Here is an 18,463-nt window from a genome sequence, read left to right as displayed (position 1 = left end):
GAATCGTATTGGGAGTTGAGTGAATTGTTACATCCCTAATGCAAACTATATATATAAAACTTCATAAGGGACTCAACATTAAAAAAGGACAAAGGGAACAAACAACTCATTTGAGTTCTAATTTAGAAAATTATGATCATTTTTGATACATTTTGCAAAGAAATCCTAAACCATCCAAGGGTCTGACACCCAATTTGGCAACCCTTCCACAAGCAGGCAAACAAACATGTGTTTGAGATAAACAGATGTAAGGGCACTCACATGCAAATGTAACAGTTGGAAAGATAATCAGGGACATTTGTTGCTAGGATATTCAAAGAAACTGAGCTATCAATGCCAGCTCTGCATTAATCCCCACTAACAGGATTGTAATGTCATTAAAAGTGCTGCTACATGGTTACAAAGAAAAACATCTGAACAGTCCCTTTAAGTGGTCAAAACTGTTGAGTTTTTTTTTTTTTTTAGACTTTATTATTCCCAAAGGACGTCAAAGATGAGTGAAAATGGTATCCAAGTTGGAAAGTATGTTTTTCTGTACATCTTTAGCCCCTGATCGTTCTTTTCCATATTAATGTAGGAGCTCTAATTATCACCTTTAGGTGCGTTGAAGTGAATTTCCTAACACTGAAACGTGTTAGGAACCCTGTTTTACACCTTCAAGGAAGAAGGGCGAAATAATTATTGAGTACTATTTTAAACCCCGACTGCCTCTCATTGACACATGCTGTCCCTCATGCATGCAACAGTTTAAACACCTCCTCCTCTTCAGAACTGTGAAAGAAAGTAGATTTCTAATTCAGTAGCTCAAGTATTAAAAAAAAAAAAAATCATGTCATTGTCCATTAGGTTGTCATTTTAATATTTGTTTGTACAAATGCACATGTGTCTTCAGCATGGACTGTTTGTGACATTGACAGAGGAAGGAAACTGTGAGTGAAGGGGACATTTTACCCATGTTGTATGCATTTTTACCAAAACATATACATCAATTCAACTTTATTTGTATAGCTCAAATTACAACAAAGTCATCTCAAAGCGATTAACAAAATATAGTAAATTGCAAGAAAGAAAGAACCCAACAAGATTTTGAGTTTAGCCTTAAAGGTGGAGAGAGTTGCAACCTCCCGTACTAAGACTGGGAGCTGGTTACAAAGGGGAGGAGCCTGGTAGCTGAATGCTCCCAGAACAGGTTCCCAAACTTTTCACAGTCCCGTACCCCTTCAGGCATTTAACCTGAGGCCATGTACCCCCAATTGCTGCACACATAATAATGAAATGCAGTGTTTTTCAACTTTAGGGTCATGTGCCCATGTGGGGTTGCCTGGAATTCAAATGGGGTCCCCTGAAATGTCTAATAATTAATAATAATAATAGAAATACTGATTAAAAATGTATTCTTAAAATGTTTTAATTATTATTGTTTTTCAAATGATCACACCACACACACACAAAACAACTTTCTCAAATATAAAGCTAGTTAGAATTGGAATAGAATAGTGCAGTATTAAGTTAGAATTCAGTTCTAGTTAAAATTAACTAGAATTAACTAGAATTATCTACTTTGTGGCTACTACAATGTTAGTTGTAGTAGCCAGAATTAGTGCACTTTGTGCAGTAATTCTGGCTGCTACAACTAACATTATCAAAAGCTAATTTTAGAAAGAAAGAAGAAGTCTCTGGAGATGCCAAAAAATTGTGATAGTAAAATGGGGTCACGACCCAAAAAAGTTTGCAACCAAAAAAGAAGAAGAATTGGTATTTGGAACCGTGGATGGTATTACATTGGCTAATGTGTAATTTGTGGCAATGCATATAGGTTTTATATTCAATTTATATTCTAGTTTCCAATTTTCACTTTTTATTCATGTACCCCCTATGACAATAGGGTACCCGTACCCCACTTTGGGAACCTAGGTCATAGAATAAGAAATAACATGCAATAAAAAACAAAACAAACAAAAAACCTTTGATTCAGTTCAGTTTACTTGTAATCAAACTCATGACCTTGGACGTGTAAACTGATGTATTTACTATATGAGCCAATTGATGCATAATAATAGTGTTTAACTCAAGCACTAATTATTTCTATGCAGGAAAATATAGTTAAAATATAAAATAATATCAAACTTAAACTTGCAATTTAATACCCGTAGGGATGTAACATATGAAAACCACCATAGATAAAACACAAATTTTTGAGGAGGTTGCGTACCTCCTCAAAAATGACTAATTATTAAACAGTTAATTATTTATTGTTAAAAATTACAATTTATTTTGCTTGCATTCAGTCTTGGATTTAAAAAAAAATGTGTGAATAAATTCACACGGCTTTACACTTGCTTCAAATTCATTTTATAACCAGGAAAATTTAGGGAACTGCTTCATTTGGCAGTTAGCATATCAGCTAGCCTGTGGCTAATCAAAATCCATCTATTTTTTTCTTGACTATGATAGACTTTTACATTAATTATTCATAAAAAATAATTAAATATAAACCACAATATTTGTTTTTGACTAAAATGTAATTAAATGTGTAACTTTTAGACTGAAATACAAAAAGGTGCTGTTAAAGTAAATACACTCTGCAGGTAATACTGGGCATTACAGTGGTGATGCTGTCATGGCTAATTTTAGTGATTTTTCAATAATTTTTTTTTAAACAGTTTTAGGCCAGAAAATGTTCAGCCTTATCAAAATTTTTTGTATACATTTTATTTTTATTTTTTTAATTAAAAAAAAAAAAAAAAAGTTTATGCTATCATAGTTTCCCACCTAAATATCCTATACTTTCTTTATTTCTGAGTCATTTGTAACTGTGTTTTCTATTGAATTTAATTGGGAACCTACCCTTGATCCACGAAGCAATAAAAACATGTTATTCATCCAGTGTTGCTACACTCTCTCCCCAACCCTATAGAGATTATCATGCTCTCCCAACATTAGCTACATCAGTGAAATTTGATGCTGTAATTGCACCTAATGATGAATGCTCCAAACCGTGGAAACGCCAAAAATAAAACTCAGGATTATGGTGATTGCACTTTCAAACTTCTAAGCAGGAAAAGACCGAGACACTGCAGAACTTTTCCAGCTCAGAAACATAAATCAAATGGCCTCTCTCCCACCTTCCTCTCATACAGTAGGTGCTTTTATATTAGATGCTGTCTTGGGGAAAAAAGGCCTGTAGTCAGACAAGGAAATTGTTCCTAATATAAAAATAGGCTTCCGCTTATTATATAATGACCAGCAGTTACACCAACCCAGTACTTATAGGTGTAATGCTGCAGTTAAACATACTCAACCAGTACCAATGTTGCTATGGGCTACAGTTTTATTTATTTTTTTAGATTCTATTGTTCCACAGGCATTATTTAAATGTTTAGTGTTAGTCTGCTACTCACCTTTTTAACTCCACTGGTAACTGAACACTGGAGCTTAATTCTCTTTAGTTCAACAGAAGTACCACACACCAACACGAGAACTAGTAAAAGAACGAGTGCAGGAATTTAAGGGATACTAATAAATTTTTTTTTCAGAGCGATCATAAAAAAAAAAAAATTTATTTCAGCACTGCAGAGCGTAAGTGCTTTTCTCATTTTAATACCAAGGTTTAATCCACTGCTGACTTAAAGAGAATCAATGATTTCCAGAGAAGTGAAACGAGACCATAAAACATGTTGGTCATTACCATCTCAGTATTTTTCAGAGTAAGCAAGACAAGTATAACTCTGATTATCAGCACTTATAGTTTATTTTTGTTGTATTTTATCCCATGTACTGGGATGCCAGAGACCGGGGACCCCCACTGTACCTGAAGGTGGTTGAACACAGACATGAACATTGAAGAACAGTCATGTGGAGACCATCTATAAAGGGAAATAAAGGGCAGAGATTTTTGAAGCCCATCCATGAAGTCAGTAAAATGATGGTCTATTGTTCTTGTGATAACCACATTTATCTATCTGTTTATATGATTAATATCCACTGTTATCCAGGAAGTTTAGTATTCTCTGTGCCATAGTCTGTAGTCATCTTAAAGATCTTAAATCCATGTTTTAATCAGAAATAAAATGGGTTAAAAGTGACCAAAAATGGTGGAAAAGGTGTGGAAATGGGATTTTAAAAACAATGGAAATTGGTTAAAAGTTGTAAAATAGAGTGGCCAAAAAATGGACAGAAAAAGTGGTAAAAAGAGCTCAAAGTGTCAATATTGGAACAATTAGTTTAACCTCTTAAGCAGCCACTTTTCGCTGAAAATCACATACCTATAACAATTAACGTTTTTCTAAGCTTCTACATGACCTACATGGCTAATTTTTGTTCAGACTGAAGTAAGACCCTTAGTGGTTACAGATGATGTGAAATTTTGGAAATATATGATACTGAGTGACAATAAAGTATGTTTTAAATACAGAAATCTGTATGTCCAAAAATATACCTTGAGATTGTAGAAAAATAGGCGATATCAAACCCTAAGGGGGTGGGCTTTAGCCCAGGCCAATCAGAGCCATTTTACGCACGAGCACTAAGCGCACATTGGGCGGGTTTTTGGTGGTATCTGTCTAACTGTGATTTGAATTGATCAAAATATGAAGTTTTATGCACATTGGAGCAACTTTTGACTTTAGGCTACAGTTTTAGCTGAGTTTTTTTAGGATTACGGTGAGGTATAGAATGTGTGAATGAATTCACAGAGAGTAACAGAAGCTGGAGCTGCCCCCGCTGGTGGGTCCGTTGGGGTTGAAGAGGTTAAACTGGCAAATAATGGGCATGACAAATTGTGAAATTGGTTAAATTATCGAAAATAAGCATGAGATATTGTGAAAAGAGGTTAAAAGTGGCAATAATGGGTCAACATATGCAACATTAGGTGGTGGAAAGGGTTTATAAATGCCAAAAATGTCTGGAAAGTGGAAAAAATGTGCAGAAAAAGCATTGAAATTTGTAAAAGTGGTAGAAATGGAAGTAATGTAGCAAAAATGCATTAAAAGGAGCAAAATAGGGCAAGAAAAGGTGATGAAAATAGATTAACATATGGCACGTTTGGTGTAGGTGCAGAAAAAAGATAATCTGGTGTCCCCCTCCCAGTGTTTTGGGACCCCAAATGGGGTCCCGATGCCAAGGTTGAGAACTACTGTCTTAATTGACTATAAGCATTAGCTATATAAATACTGTATATATATCTTGCACCAAGCACACCTCAGCTTGGTGTAGATGTGTTAACACAGGGGCTTAAAGTTAAAGCTGTTGATTAAAGTGCAAATAAGGACCAGACAAGCATACAAGCAGGTCAAGTGATTCACTATTGATTTTTGATGTAAAGTTAAAAAAAAATGTAAACAGGTTTACAACAAATTAGATTTCAGGAATTTTGTTTTACAACTATTCCCTTTAGTACCAAATCTAAGTAAAGAGTTATTTTGCTGTGGGAAATGGTTTTATCTGTTTTTTTTCCCCAGTATTTTTGCTTAGAGTTTGATGAAGAAGATCAATAATACCTTGTTAGCTCAGCCAAGCACAAATACTGGAACTAGAGGTAAAGCATATAGCCAAGGTGTAAAAATGTCATATTGTAGGGTGGTAATATCAGGGGACTGGTGCAGGGCTATAACGCAGTCAGATGCATTGGCTTTGAGAATTCCTGTTGTCAACGTGGCTCCGAGGGATCTGCAGTAACTAGCACACAGCTAGCATTGGTGCTAATCCAGGCTATCTTGCTTTTTCTTGTTGTTTACCACCACGACAACTGTTAAAGTTGGGTTTAGAAATTAAAATCCATTCAAGATGAATTTGTGTACCCTTCTTTCTTTGATTATTTTTGTTTCAAAACCAAGTTAAAAAAAATTGAAAAAACGACATTTGATTTTTTTGTTTTTGTTTTATTAATTTAAAACCAGAAACAAGAAATTGGAACAAACAAGTACAAAAAAAAACTATGTATTTCTGATTGGTTTTAAAATCAAAAGAATCAAAATAACAATGGCAACATATTATATTGTTTTGTTTTGTTGAGGTAACAACAGTTGCAAACGGCGGACTTGTAATAGAGAATAAGAGCGCTACGTCAACTGCGTAAACCTCTTCGTTGTGATTAAGGAGCTTTTTACTCCCCCTAAACATGACGCCCCGGCGGTGCAGTAAATGCAGACCTGGAGAAGAATTACAAACGGTGGAAAATCAGATCATTTCAGGTCAAAATAATGTGACCAGCTGATTTTCTGAGGGTGCACAGATCCGAGATGACTAAGGTAGTTTGTAAATGTTATGCGTTACAAATAAGTAGTTTGATATTTGCAACCACAGTTTATTTGTCAAAGGTCACAGAATATTAATTCAATTAAACCTTATTTATATAGGGACAATTACAACAATAGTCATCTCGTAGCGCGAGATAACAGGCAACAAATAGTGTGATCATTGGTTTCTAAGAAGTGTTAACAGGGGCTCAACGGTAAAAAAATGTTTGAAGATGAAAAGGTCTATTATAGCCGAGTGTGTGCAAATATGCAGTTTTCAATACACACATGATATTTACAGTCATAATATATTGTGTTTCCTGGTGTGCAAAGGTTACAGATGTGTTTGAGTGAGTCAATATTCTTTTTTCTAATTAATATTTCATCCCAAGGGGCCTTTTTCAATGCAGATATGGCAAACAACACCAAAATTCCATATATTCACAAGTGATTAAACTTTATGAAGCTCTCCCATGTGACCAAACTAGGGCTGAACGATTATTTGCATTTGCGATATTATCACGATATCATAAAAACGTGTTTTTCTAATCGCAAAGCCTGCAATTTCTTAATTAAATTTTTTTTCTTCTTGTCCTGTCTTATACTGTCCCGTTAAGTTCAGAGAGTGTTTAAGACGTGCAGTCCACATGCTTACCTGTTTCATGAAACGTGAAGTTAGTTAGATATGTTGAAGAGGTAAAGCCACAGATTTGTTTGCTTTATTGTTGTAATCTGTGCTTTAAAATGTATATTTTATATGTATTTAAAGTTTAAATGAATCTGAAATTGTTTCTAATGAAACAGATTGATTTATTGCTTGTGTTCATTGTTTCCTCAATAAAAAATCGAGAAAAAAAAATCACATTTAGATTATTTTTTTAAATCGTTCAGCCCTAGACCAAATTATAATATCGCATTTTAATTTTTTTAATTTTTTTATATTCATTACTAAATAATGATGACATGTATCGTGACCATATGTCCGGTTTTACCCAGACATGTTCTCTTTGGTTTCCACGTGGTGTTGGGACTGTCCGGGGATATTTTACAAATTAATGAAATTCCTGGGTTTCCCAGGGACTTTGAGGAATGCATTAATTTAAAAGACAAATGTCTTCTGTTAGCTGCAGTGACAGATCTTTCAGGTATAGATATAGAGTCAACTGCGCTTTTTAAAAAAGACAAAGAAACAAAACAATTTAATATGTTGCCATTGTTATTTTGATTTTAAACCTGTCAGAAATACACAGTTTTTTTTTTTTTTTTTTTTTGTATTTGTTTTTTCCGTTTTGTTGTTTCTGGTTTTAAATTAATAAGAAAAAAAAATTTCATTTGGTTTTGAAACAAACCAAAGAATGAAGGGTATACGGATTAAGATGCAATCCCCACAGCATTGTGGTATTTAACAGCAACACTTCTACGGCAGAATTGCAGGAAAATGTGCTGGTTTTTAATATTGAAGCTAGTTATGCAACACCACAGTTTACTTTTAGTTACAATTTTTTGGCCACCTTAGGCAGGATATTTCCAATATAAATGCTAATTCTCTGCTCTGCGGTGTTAGTGGTTAGCATGGCTGCCCTGCTAGCCCTGGTTTCTCTGTATGGATGCTACATATTATACTTGAGTGTACTTTGCTTTTACTCTGGGTAACTCTACAGTCCACTAAAGTAAAACATGTACCACAATGTGTTTTTATTTGAATTCACATGTTTATTTATTGTGCTAGCCCTGCAAAAGACTAGCTTCCTGCACAGTGAGATGTGCCCCAAAGCAGTCAAGATAGTCTTCTTCACCTCCAAAAACCTTAAAATACAAAAGTCATTGATGGAAGATTAAAAATGTATTTAAGTGCCGGTGACTAGCTAAATGCTAGCCCTGGTAGCTTGTCTGAAGCTGTTACTGGTTGTACAGTAGCGGAAACAGGAAATAGTTAAAACTAAGTGTTCTACGCATATTCCATAATTATTTTATTATCAGGTATATTAGAGGCTCTGATTTTCTGTATTTCTCTTTCATCGGCATTCCCTGATGTCATTCATGGCTTTTAAACCTCCTGAAATTGTGTCAAACATGCTTAGTACAGGTAATCGGGTAAAGTATGAGATTATGTTGCTCGAGATTTTGCACAGGATTTTCAAAAATATTTTGGAATTGCTTTATGTTGTCTCCACAGGATATCATGGGATTTTGCTTGATATTTCTCTTTTCGCCCACCCATTTACAGGGAAAACATGCAAGTAAATATGTAATATTGTCCCAAAACATGCATATGTGGGTATATTCCGTGTGATATTGTCATTTCTGCTTGATTTTGTGTCGAAAAATAATTTAAGAAAAACAGTATTGCTATTTCTGTTTCAGGAAGTGACGTCTTTTTTCCACAATCAAGGAAAATGGGATGCTCTAGGGGTACAGGAGCACATTGCAGTGGGTACATGTTGGGAAATGTTCCCAGTTTGTTTTTAGGCTATTTTTTGGACAAATTCAACACAAACTAACAGTAAAATTGCTCAGTGGCATACTGTATTTTCCTGTAATTTATTGAATTGCCATTGACAATAAATAGCTACATATTTACAAAGGAGACTGTATTTACTTACTATTGAAGTAATCACATAAAAGTTGGATTGATATATATATTTTTTAAATAAATCCACTTTAAATTCCTCTCATTGTTTTGAATTTGTAGATGAAGCCATAGGGAAACAATGATGGAGACACATTTAGGGGTTTAGGTAGAGGGTGCTGTTCCACAAATTATTATGGAGAGGGTGCTTCTGATATGGAGAAGGGGTAAACATGATTTGAAAAAAATGCAACGGGGGTACACGGGACAAAAAAGATTGGGAACCACTGCTCTAGATTACATTACATACAGTATACGGTATGCTAACCTAATGGCTAAACCATGTATATTTAGAATTATCCTTACCCGAGCTATTCAGCATCAACACTTAGCAAATGTGTGGCCCTCGTGATGATGAATATATTAAGCCAAGTTCATTTTGTTAAGTTTGCCAATAAATAATTACCCATGTCACCTTCTAGTGCTGAGTCACCTTTCTCCTGCAGTGTGGCACCGATACCTGTAGCTCATGTTGATGCTGCTGCAGTTTGTAGTGTCACCCACTGTGAACCCCGCCTACACAGCCACATAACCGTCTTGTGGGAGAAGTGTTTAATTGCTCTCTCTCTGTGTCCTTACCGTCGTTTCAGATGAGATCTGAGGTATAAATATACTTGTCCTTTTTTCCCTCTGTGGGCAGTGAAAAACTAGCCAAAGGGATTGTGTCAGAGCTGTAATTAATATGCAAGTCTGTACAGTTACTTTTGGTTTTAAAGAGAATGGTTACAGTTTCCACACACATTTGCAAAGGAAAGGTAAAGAAGTGTTTTAGTTATAAAATAAAGATTAATGTCTGGGTTTGATATTTGGCAGGAGATGTAGGAGTTGTTTGACATCTCTTGCTTGAGGCAGAAGTTAATCTTCCCAACTACTTTAAGGTTTGAATCTTTGCTTGTGTATTTTGATTTAAGTTTACATCTTGAATTGATGTTTATTTTTTTCCAAACAATATATTTATAATTTTTTAGGTTTTACCACAAACATAACAACGATTCAACCTCTCAGACACATATCTGTGCTTTTGATTCTTCACAAAGAATGAAAAGTGTACAAAAAACCTAAATAATTCCAAGAAAAAAGAAACTAAAGGGTAAATTTGAAAAAAAAAAACAAAACAAGGAAGGTGCAGTCCCAAGTATAATCAGTCTCAAGAGTCTTCCCCATTATGATACTCAGATAGATTCAAACTTTCTACATAGGCAGGGGTGGACTGGTCATCTGGCATACCGTCGACCCAAAGTGGTCCGGTCTGGTCCGCACCTTTTTTTTTTTCTTACAAGCGAGTGGAGGCAGATATAACAGGTGGCCAAAAACGGTCCAAAAGTGGCAAAGATGTGTCAAGAAAAGAGTGAAAAGTGACTAAAATGGGCCAAAAGTAGTCAAGAGAGGCTAAAAAGGGCAAATAAAGAGGAACCAGAACCAGGTGGTGTGTACTGTAATGACATAGTGTAGCTTAAATGGGCAAAATGTGGCAAACAGAAGAAAAAAAAAAAAAAAAAAAAAAGAGCAAATATGTGGAACAAAGAAGGGAAATGTAGGGAAAAAAGAAAACAAGTATTATTTATTGGGTTATCTTATTTGAATGAAAAGTGGTCAGAAAAAATAAAGAATGGATAAAAGTATCAAAAAGAACTTGTAAAAATGGCCAAAAAAATATGAGAAAAGGGATATTTATTGGCAAAAGAAGCTAAAGTCTGAAAAAAGAGTCAAAATGGCCAAAGAAAATAGGTAAAAAATGGGGTCAAAAAGGTTCCCCCTGGTTTGTAGAAGGCAGGGGTGGACTGGCCATCTGACATACCGGGTATCGTCCCGGTGGGCCACCGGCCCAAAGTCGGCCGGTCCGGTGTGGTCTGCTACGTTTCTTTTTTTTTTTTGACGAGTGAGTGGAGGCAGACATGGTAACAGGTGTGGCCAAAAATGGTCCAAAAGTGGCAAAAACAGAGTGAAAAGTGACTTAAATGGGCCAAAAGCAGTCAAGAGTGGCCAAATAAATGGGCAAATAAAGAGGAACCAGGTGGTATGTAATGGCAAAAGGGTAGCTTAAATGGACAAAATGTGGAAAACTATAGTGAAAAAGGGTAAAAATTTGGAACAAAAACAAGGCAAAATTCAAGGGAAAAAGGAAACAAGTGGTATTTATTGGGCTAAATTTAGCTTATTTGGATGAAAAGTGGTCAGAAAAAATTAATGAAAGGACAAAAATTGAATTAGTGTCAAAAAGAACTTGCAAAAATGGACAAAAAATATGAAAAAAAGGCATATTTAATTGCAAAAAAAAAGTTTCTCCCTTTTAAGATTTTCTGGGGGAATAATAATTCAAATTAAGACATAAATGTTTTCTTCATGCTGCGTGTGTTTCCTCCGAGTACTCCGACTTCCACCACAATCCAAAAACATGACTGTTAGGTCCTTTCTCCATGCCTCAAGTTTAATAGTTGAGTTCTCTCAAGAATGGATGATTAATTTGAACTTGCATTGTATTAACTTTCTGTTTTGTAGATAAACTGAGTCAGCTGTTCAGCCCAAAATGGTTGTATTTAGGACATTTATTCTCTAAATTTGGCACCCCGTAATCGCCATCAAAGATTACCACAGCGATGCCGTCTATATTAGCTTGTGTAAGGTTCATTTTTAGATGATGATGATGATGACAGATCAAACCGAAAGTGATTTTAAAAAGTGTGTCAAGTTTAAAGCACCTGACGAGAATGCGTCCGTTGCCATTTCTTATTATCAATTCCCCGCATGTTCTATCTTGGTTGTATCCTTCACAGTGCCTGCTCCGTGTTGTGCGTCATCATCTGTCATTTTCGGCCTATACAGTTGATGATTCATTTGGACAGCATCACCAGCAGCTCAATCTGATTCCCTCCCACTCCTCTCTTTACTTTTTTTTTTCTTATTACTTTCCTTGCCCTCTCTGCTGCTTTTGTTCTCCCAGCCGCTTTTGTAGGTTTGTGATGTCTTCGCTGTAGACTTGCAGTTCCATAAAGTCTTTGTCACAACCTAGTTCACCTACAGCAAGAATTTGTCTGCTTTTTTTTTTTTTTTGCTCTAATGCTTATGATACCCACAGACGGTACGTGCGAACGCGCCCCATTTGACCTTCCTGCTGTGTCCCATTTATGTAACGCAGATGGCAAGATAAGATGCGCCTGTCTTGCAGACAGACAGCTTATCAACATGCACCTCCGGTTTGAACATTAGCGTCAGTACCTCTCATCATCTCTGCTAGATTTGGTTTTCTTATTAACAGTCTGTAGTGATTTGCCTGATTTGGTCTATTTCTTTCATGCTACCGCATGATAGCAAGAGTCCAAGGTCAAATCTCCCCAACAGCCAAGCCTTCTTTGAGTGTGTTTGTGTGTTGCTGTGATGGCCTATCAGCGATATTGGCCAAGGATGGATGTGATTGCCCGGAGGGTAAGAGAGAGGATGATAGAGATGGGGGAAGCGAGGTAAAGACGTGCGAGGTAGTCCCTTCTGAGACTCATTTGATAGCTTTTTCATTGCATTATGTCTTTTTCTTTTTCCTTCCCCCACTGTTTTTTTCTGCTCGCTGTGTCGCTCTCGATCAGGTGCCATCTGTTTCTGGGCTCCGATGAGGATGTTTGTTGTTGCTGAAACACCTGCTAAGCAAACTTAATGAATCTAGTAGTGTGTGTAAAAAACGATAAAGCCAATGTCAAGAAGACATTTCGATTTATGTGCTTTATACCTAATTTATACATATTGTACATATCATATGGTTTTTCCTAAGGATACAATCACTTTTAAGGGCTGGTTCAGGAACTATGGTGCAACTGAAGCACATCAATGTGGTCTTCATTGGTCATTCATGTGTGGGTGGCCTACGGAGCGTTTTTAAGATGTTGGATCTCAGTAGGAATGCTTAGTAAGCCTTGATAGGTTCAAGACAAGAAGACTTAAAGTCAGAGGTCTTAAAATCTGGTCTTCAAGGGCTGTAGCCATGCTCGAGGCATGTTAATTTAAGGCCTCATAAAAGAGTTGGGAACTGATTTGCAAATTAATACAATGGTTATACTCCAGGCATGGGGTAAAAGATTAATACTATATATTCTGTTTTTACAAGTGCCACGCGCAAGTCCTAGACAAACAGAGCTGGAGGTCATTTTCCATTATTTCCTTTTCTGCAGGTATACCTATACCTTGTGTCCTTTCAATGAAATCACACAGAAGAGCACAGATGGAACAGAGGTCTCACTAGGGTAAGTACTACAATCAGCATTTCTTTTGTTCACGTCATTAAAAGCCCAATCAATGACCAATCTATGTTACCCAAGGACAGTTGAAGTCTCGAAGGAGAAGGCACAGAATCATCTCATTAAAACAACATCCAAGTGTTTGTATTGTAACGTTGTATTTATTATTAATAATAATAATAAAAAAAATAATAATAATAATAATAATGCATCAATTTTATATAGCACTTTATCATAGACACTCAAAGTCGCTTTACAGATATAAGGCATTATTCTTTCATTCCACACTTAGTGGTGGTAAGCTACTGTTTTCTCCTGTGTTGCTGCCTGCAGAAGACAAATTGCTAACGTATGTTTAAAAAAGTGCTTCCTCTGATTAGAAGAGTTCCCAGCACTGGCGTTGCACTTTGGGTCACAATTATTGCAGGGAGCGTAATCTGCATCGCATTGTGAAAAGAGGAGCCATATTTTCTACACTTTCTATCAGCCATGTTTGTTTTTACTGAACTCCCAGCTAGTGGCGTCATTACGTTCTTGTGCATGCAAAGCTGCATTCATGTTTTGCATGGAAAATCGGCTACTTGTCACTCCCTTTCAGTCACAAGGATGCGTTTAGGTACTGAAACATTGCACCGTTTGATTTTACTTGAATTGGTACCTGGTAGTACCGATGGAATTCAGTCGGTACCAATAAAATGACCCAATTCAGTACCCGTCCCTCATCATATTTGAAGGTTTATTGCATTATGCATTGTTGTTGTTGTCAACGCTGCAATATTCTCTTTTGTTCTTTAAAATCAATATTGAAATGTATTTTTCATAATACGATTGGATAATCCACCTTTGCACTTAATGAACGCTCTTTAATCATTTTTACAATGCTCATATGAAGTTAGCCTTAGGCCAATATTTGTGCTATGGATTTTCGTCATTGATGTTCCATCCCCGTAAGCTTCAAATGACCTTTAATCGATCACCAACACATCTTTATTATAGTTGTGATATCTATTGATCAATGACAAATGGAGGAAGTATCATCTGCTGCTAGCGTTGCACTTCCTTGGCCTCGGAAGATTTTCATTTCATGAAATGTGTTGCACATTGGTCTTGGAACGTGCCCTTGGGAGTGGTTGGACATGGACGTGTATTGGTATTGCACCTTTTAATTCATTAGAAAACACAATTTGTGTGTTTCTTACTCTTGAAACGCTTGAAAGGTCATACCTTATTATTTTGTTTTGTAGCACTTCAAACTATCCTTTAATTGGTTCTTTAAGTGGTTCTCAACCTTTCCAACCTGTAACCCCCAAAATAAAGGTGCCAGAGACCCCCACTGTACCTGAAGATGGTTGAACACAGACATGAAAATTCAAGAACGAGGATGTCATGTGGAGATAGAAAAATAATGGCCATGACAAATCGTGAATATGGTTAAATTGGTAAAATAAGCATGACATATGGTGAAAAGAAGTTAAAAGTGACAATAATAGGTCAACATTAGGTGGGAAAAGTAGTGGAAAAGGTTTATAAGTACCGAAAATATCTCAAAAGTGAAAGAGATGTGCAGAAAAGTCATTGAAATTTTCTGGAGAAGTCGCAGACATAAGAGTAATGTAGCAAAGGGAGCAAAAATATGGCAAGAAAATAAAAATAGGTTAAAATATGGCAAGTTTGGTGTAGTGGCAGAAATAGGGTAAAAACAAGCAAAAATGGTCTCAAATTGTTCAGAAAAGATTCCTAGTTTCTTGAAGGCATCTTGTGACCCCCTGTCTGTATCTTGTGACCCCAAATGGGGTCCTGACCCCAAGGTTCAGAAGCCCTGGTCTACGGGACTTCACAACCCACAATGCAAAGCGTGGACATTTTTCGAAAATCTCAATAAGAGAGTGTTAATGATGGAGATGAAGACAAACTTTCGAGGCAATTTCAACCATTTCTGTCTACATAAGTCTACACTATGTCTTCATCTGATCAGACATTTTAGTCACCAGCAGCTTTAATATCTAGACCCCAGTTGATGCTTCTTTTTTATACAGCTGGTATAAGTTGTAACCTCCAACTCATTTGCAGAATGCAGATATCTCTGTAAAATGTACTTTGGCTTTTAGATGGGAAAAGTCTGTTTCTTATAGCGCCACCACCTCCCACTCTCCATACTCACTTTGGTACTGCTTCACCATATTTAGCACGCATCATATCTGTGAGAAATGTGACCCTTGTGCTTTTGCCTGCCTGTCACTCATGATCGCAGAGAAGGGCTAAAGAAAACCAACGGTCAGACTTGTGTCTTTAATTTAGCTCAGAATAAAATGCCTGTCAAACACAGCAAGAGCTTTTTGCACATTAACTCACTTTTGTACAATCCTAGTGGCTTATATATTATGAAGTACTCCAACTTAGGTGAAAATGACTTTCACATCAGCAACTATAACCAACCTCATTGAAATTCTGCAAGTGTGGGCAGGCTGTGTTGCTTTATATAATGTCAAATACACTGTTTTTAGAGTATGTAGTGAGTGTATATGTGAAATGGTTTTGACCATGAAGGAAGGGGAGTGCACATGAATCATAGCTGGCATGGTGGGTATAGAGTTCATTTTTTTTTTTTTATCCAGGCAAGTCATCAGTCAGGCCTTTGCAGGATAATGCTGGGCCTCCTCATATCAATCTGCATGGAGGCATCGCGTTCTCCCCAGAGGGAGTGATGGGGGAGATGCGACTGCTTTGATTTAAACGGCAGCATTTATCACACCTGCTCCGGCATCCTAAAGGACATCCATGTTAGAGACCAGAGGGGAGGGACACACACAGACGGACAGCATTAACATGTGTGTGTGCTGTAAATGGCCACGGTTACATGATGTTTTTTAATTCAGAATGACTTGTTCCGAATTAAATTTTTCAGAATGAAAGTGTTCTGCTTCAAATTTACATGGAAATAGTACTTCCCAATTGAGGTTTATATGGAAAACAGGTGTTTTAGGCTTCATTCAATTCAGCTTTAGGTCTGGGGGTTGGGAAGGGTTCTGATTTGAAGACAGCAGCTGGACAATAACGTACGTTTTCATTTTGGTCAGCTGAGCTTCCTCTATTTTCATTATATCCATGTCTTCTAAGGCTTCTATTACTCAATAGTCTTGGCTCTGCAACTGGCCAAGCAGAATGACCAGAATTAACTTAAACCGGAATTAAATGTTTACAAGATAAAGTTAATTTGGAATTAAAAACGGAATAAACCAGCCACTTAATTCGGATTTAAGTTTAATTCGGAAATAAATTTGCATTAGGAATTAAGGGGCGGATTCACTAGGGTTTAGGGGGGTTAAAACGTGTGCGAACGCCACTCCATGCGCTAATAAGGGGTACAAATCCCAGTGAATCAGGACTTTGCGTGTTGAGCGCGTCACAATGCGCCCACAATCCATTTAGTGCGTTTCCCTCTGATGAATATGTAAAGTAGGCGGATCTCATAAGGGGCGCAAAAAAATGGGAGGGGGAAATGCAAATAAATGAATTCACTGCAATGCAATTCATCAAACCAGGAACTGTTTGCGGTGATTGTTTTAGCACTGGAAAATAGTACGACTGACAAGCAGATGCAAACAAATATGCAGAGATCAGCTGCAGTAAATGTTTACACAAAACACAGCGGAGATGGAAAAAAGGCTCCAGTTAACCTTTCTAGTAAAAGAAAATAATTTAAATAAAACAATAGTCAATATTAAAAGAAAATACAGAGTAAGTGTGTGTGACGGAGAGAAAAAGCTGGACAACCGAGGTGGCGCGATTGGAGTCCAGTTTGGCTGCGGTGCAGAGGATGTTTAGCGCGGAACTCCATGGATGTCGCTCCGGACGCACAGCTCCAGGTAGCTCCTGTGTCTTTCTCTCCATGTTTTGATCCTAAAACTCTCGTGTCGCGTTGATGCCAGCAATTTACGCAGCGATGGCACAATGTTCACAAATGAGAGTGTGCGTGACAAGCTCTGCTTAGGAGCTCAGACCTGCTGGATGACGCTCAGTAGATCATCTTGAAGTGGTGCTGATCGACTGATTGACAAACTCTTGTTGCTGCATTAACTCAGATCAATAGGACGGTTTCTGTCTAAATTTTCCTATTATAAGAGCAATGTGGGGGGGATTTAGGAACGCACCAGGTTTACCACCCTTTTATTTCAGATCTTAGTGAATCTGCCCCTAAGTGTTTACAAGGTCAGTTTAAAGAGGATATGTCAATGTGAGTGTGAAGCTTTAACTGTTGCACTGATGGCATAGCTAATACATGCTTGTACCATTTTGGTTTCATTTGTATTAGTTATATTACGTTCCAGCTGTAATAAATGGATGATGTTCAGTGCTGAATTTTGATCATGGCTCATGGCCAGCCGTGGTTTGTGGAGTGTTTCAAAGCTCGTAAAAGTTCAAATTGTTCTCTGAGCCCTAACCTTCCTTCATGCTTGGTTTCGCTGCGTAGCTGGCGTTAGACCATTAACTGTACAAATGTTCACAAGGAGCGATAAATCAACCACGCAATGCGATCTCTGGTAGCCGCTAGCTCTTAAAAAATTCTGCCACACGCGTAGCCATAAAGATTTCATAAGGCAATGCGAGTTCTACTGTATGCTTCCAATTATCTGTAAATGTAGATATTATACAACACATATTCACCTCTTGATTTCCAATATCTCTATTTTCCATTTAGACATTTTTTGCCTTTCAGCCTCAGCAGCCTCAACCACTTCCTGAAATGGCTATTGTAACAATAACATCAGCCATGATAATGATAATAGAGTAGGGGAAAATGCTTGCATTGCGACAAACACCATCCAGCTGTGACAGCGTCATTCATCTTCATAATGTCTACCAATAAACATCCCCGCCTCAAACTCGCCGCCTCAGAAAGGCGGACAAGGTAATTATAACAACAGGGCAGAAATGCAAAATTTACTCAAATTTAATTTCCCGTCCTAAAGTAGTTTTGGAATTGAAACATAACAAAATAAATATGCCCACATTCTCCTTCATGGATAATAAAATGTCCCCCACCAATATGCAGCAAAGCAGCTGATAGTGGTGATGAGACCACCACCACACTTTCATATTTTTGGAGTAGTACAAGGAATTTAACTTGGTAGTTGGTGCAAAGAACAGAAAAGAACAAAAAACAAACCAGAAACAATAATAATAATGATAATGATAAATATAAAGGATAAATATATACATTTATAATTATAATTTAATTCTAAAATTACTTTTAATAATATATTATTATATTTCTAAATCTGTTTCTGAAATAGATGCTGTTGTTGTTGCGCTGTGGATTAGTTGATATTAAACAATGTTAGCATTACCAGCCTGTCATTGCTCGATCACCTTAG

The 18,463-nt window shown here is 36.8% G+C and overlaps 1 protein-coding gene across 2 annotated transcripts in view; it reads left to right on the top strand.

The window, feature by feature from the left end:
- Window positions 1-18,463, top strand: part of LOC114480472 (glucosidase 2 subunit beta-like) — a 187,198-nt gene that overhangs the window by 145,762 nt on the left and 22,973 nt on the right. For both annotated transcript variants that reach the window (XM_028474644.1, XM_028474643.1), the window contains one exon: window positions 13,023-13,094. In XM_028474644.1, the coding sequence (XP_028330445.1) occupies window positions 13,023-13,094 (72 nt within the window). The remainder of the gene's footprint in view (window positions 1-13,022; window positions 13,095-18,463) is intronic.

This window comes from Gouania willdenowi, chromosome 18 (assembly GCF_900634775.1).
Source record: "Gouania willdenowi chromosome 18, fGouWil2.1, whole genome shotgun sequence".
Taxonomy (NCBI): domain Eukaryota; kingdom Metazoa; phylum Chordata; class Actinopteri; order Blenniiformes; family Gobiesocidae; genus Gouania; species Gouania willdenowi.
The sequence above is the reverse complement of the archived record's forward strand: the minus strand, read 5'-3'. Positions and strand labels throughout refer to the sequence as shown.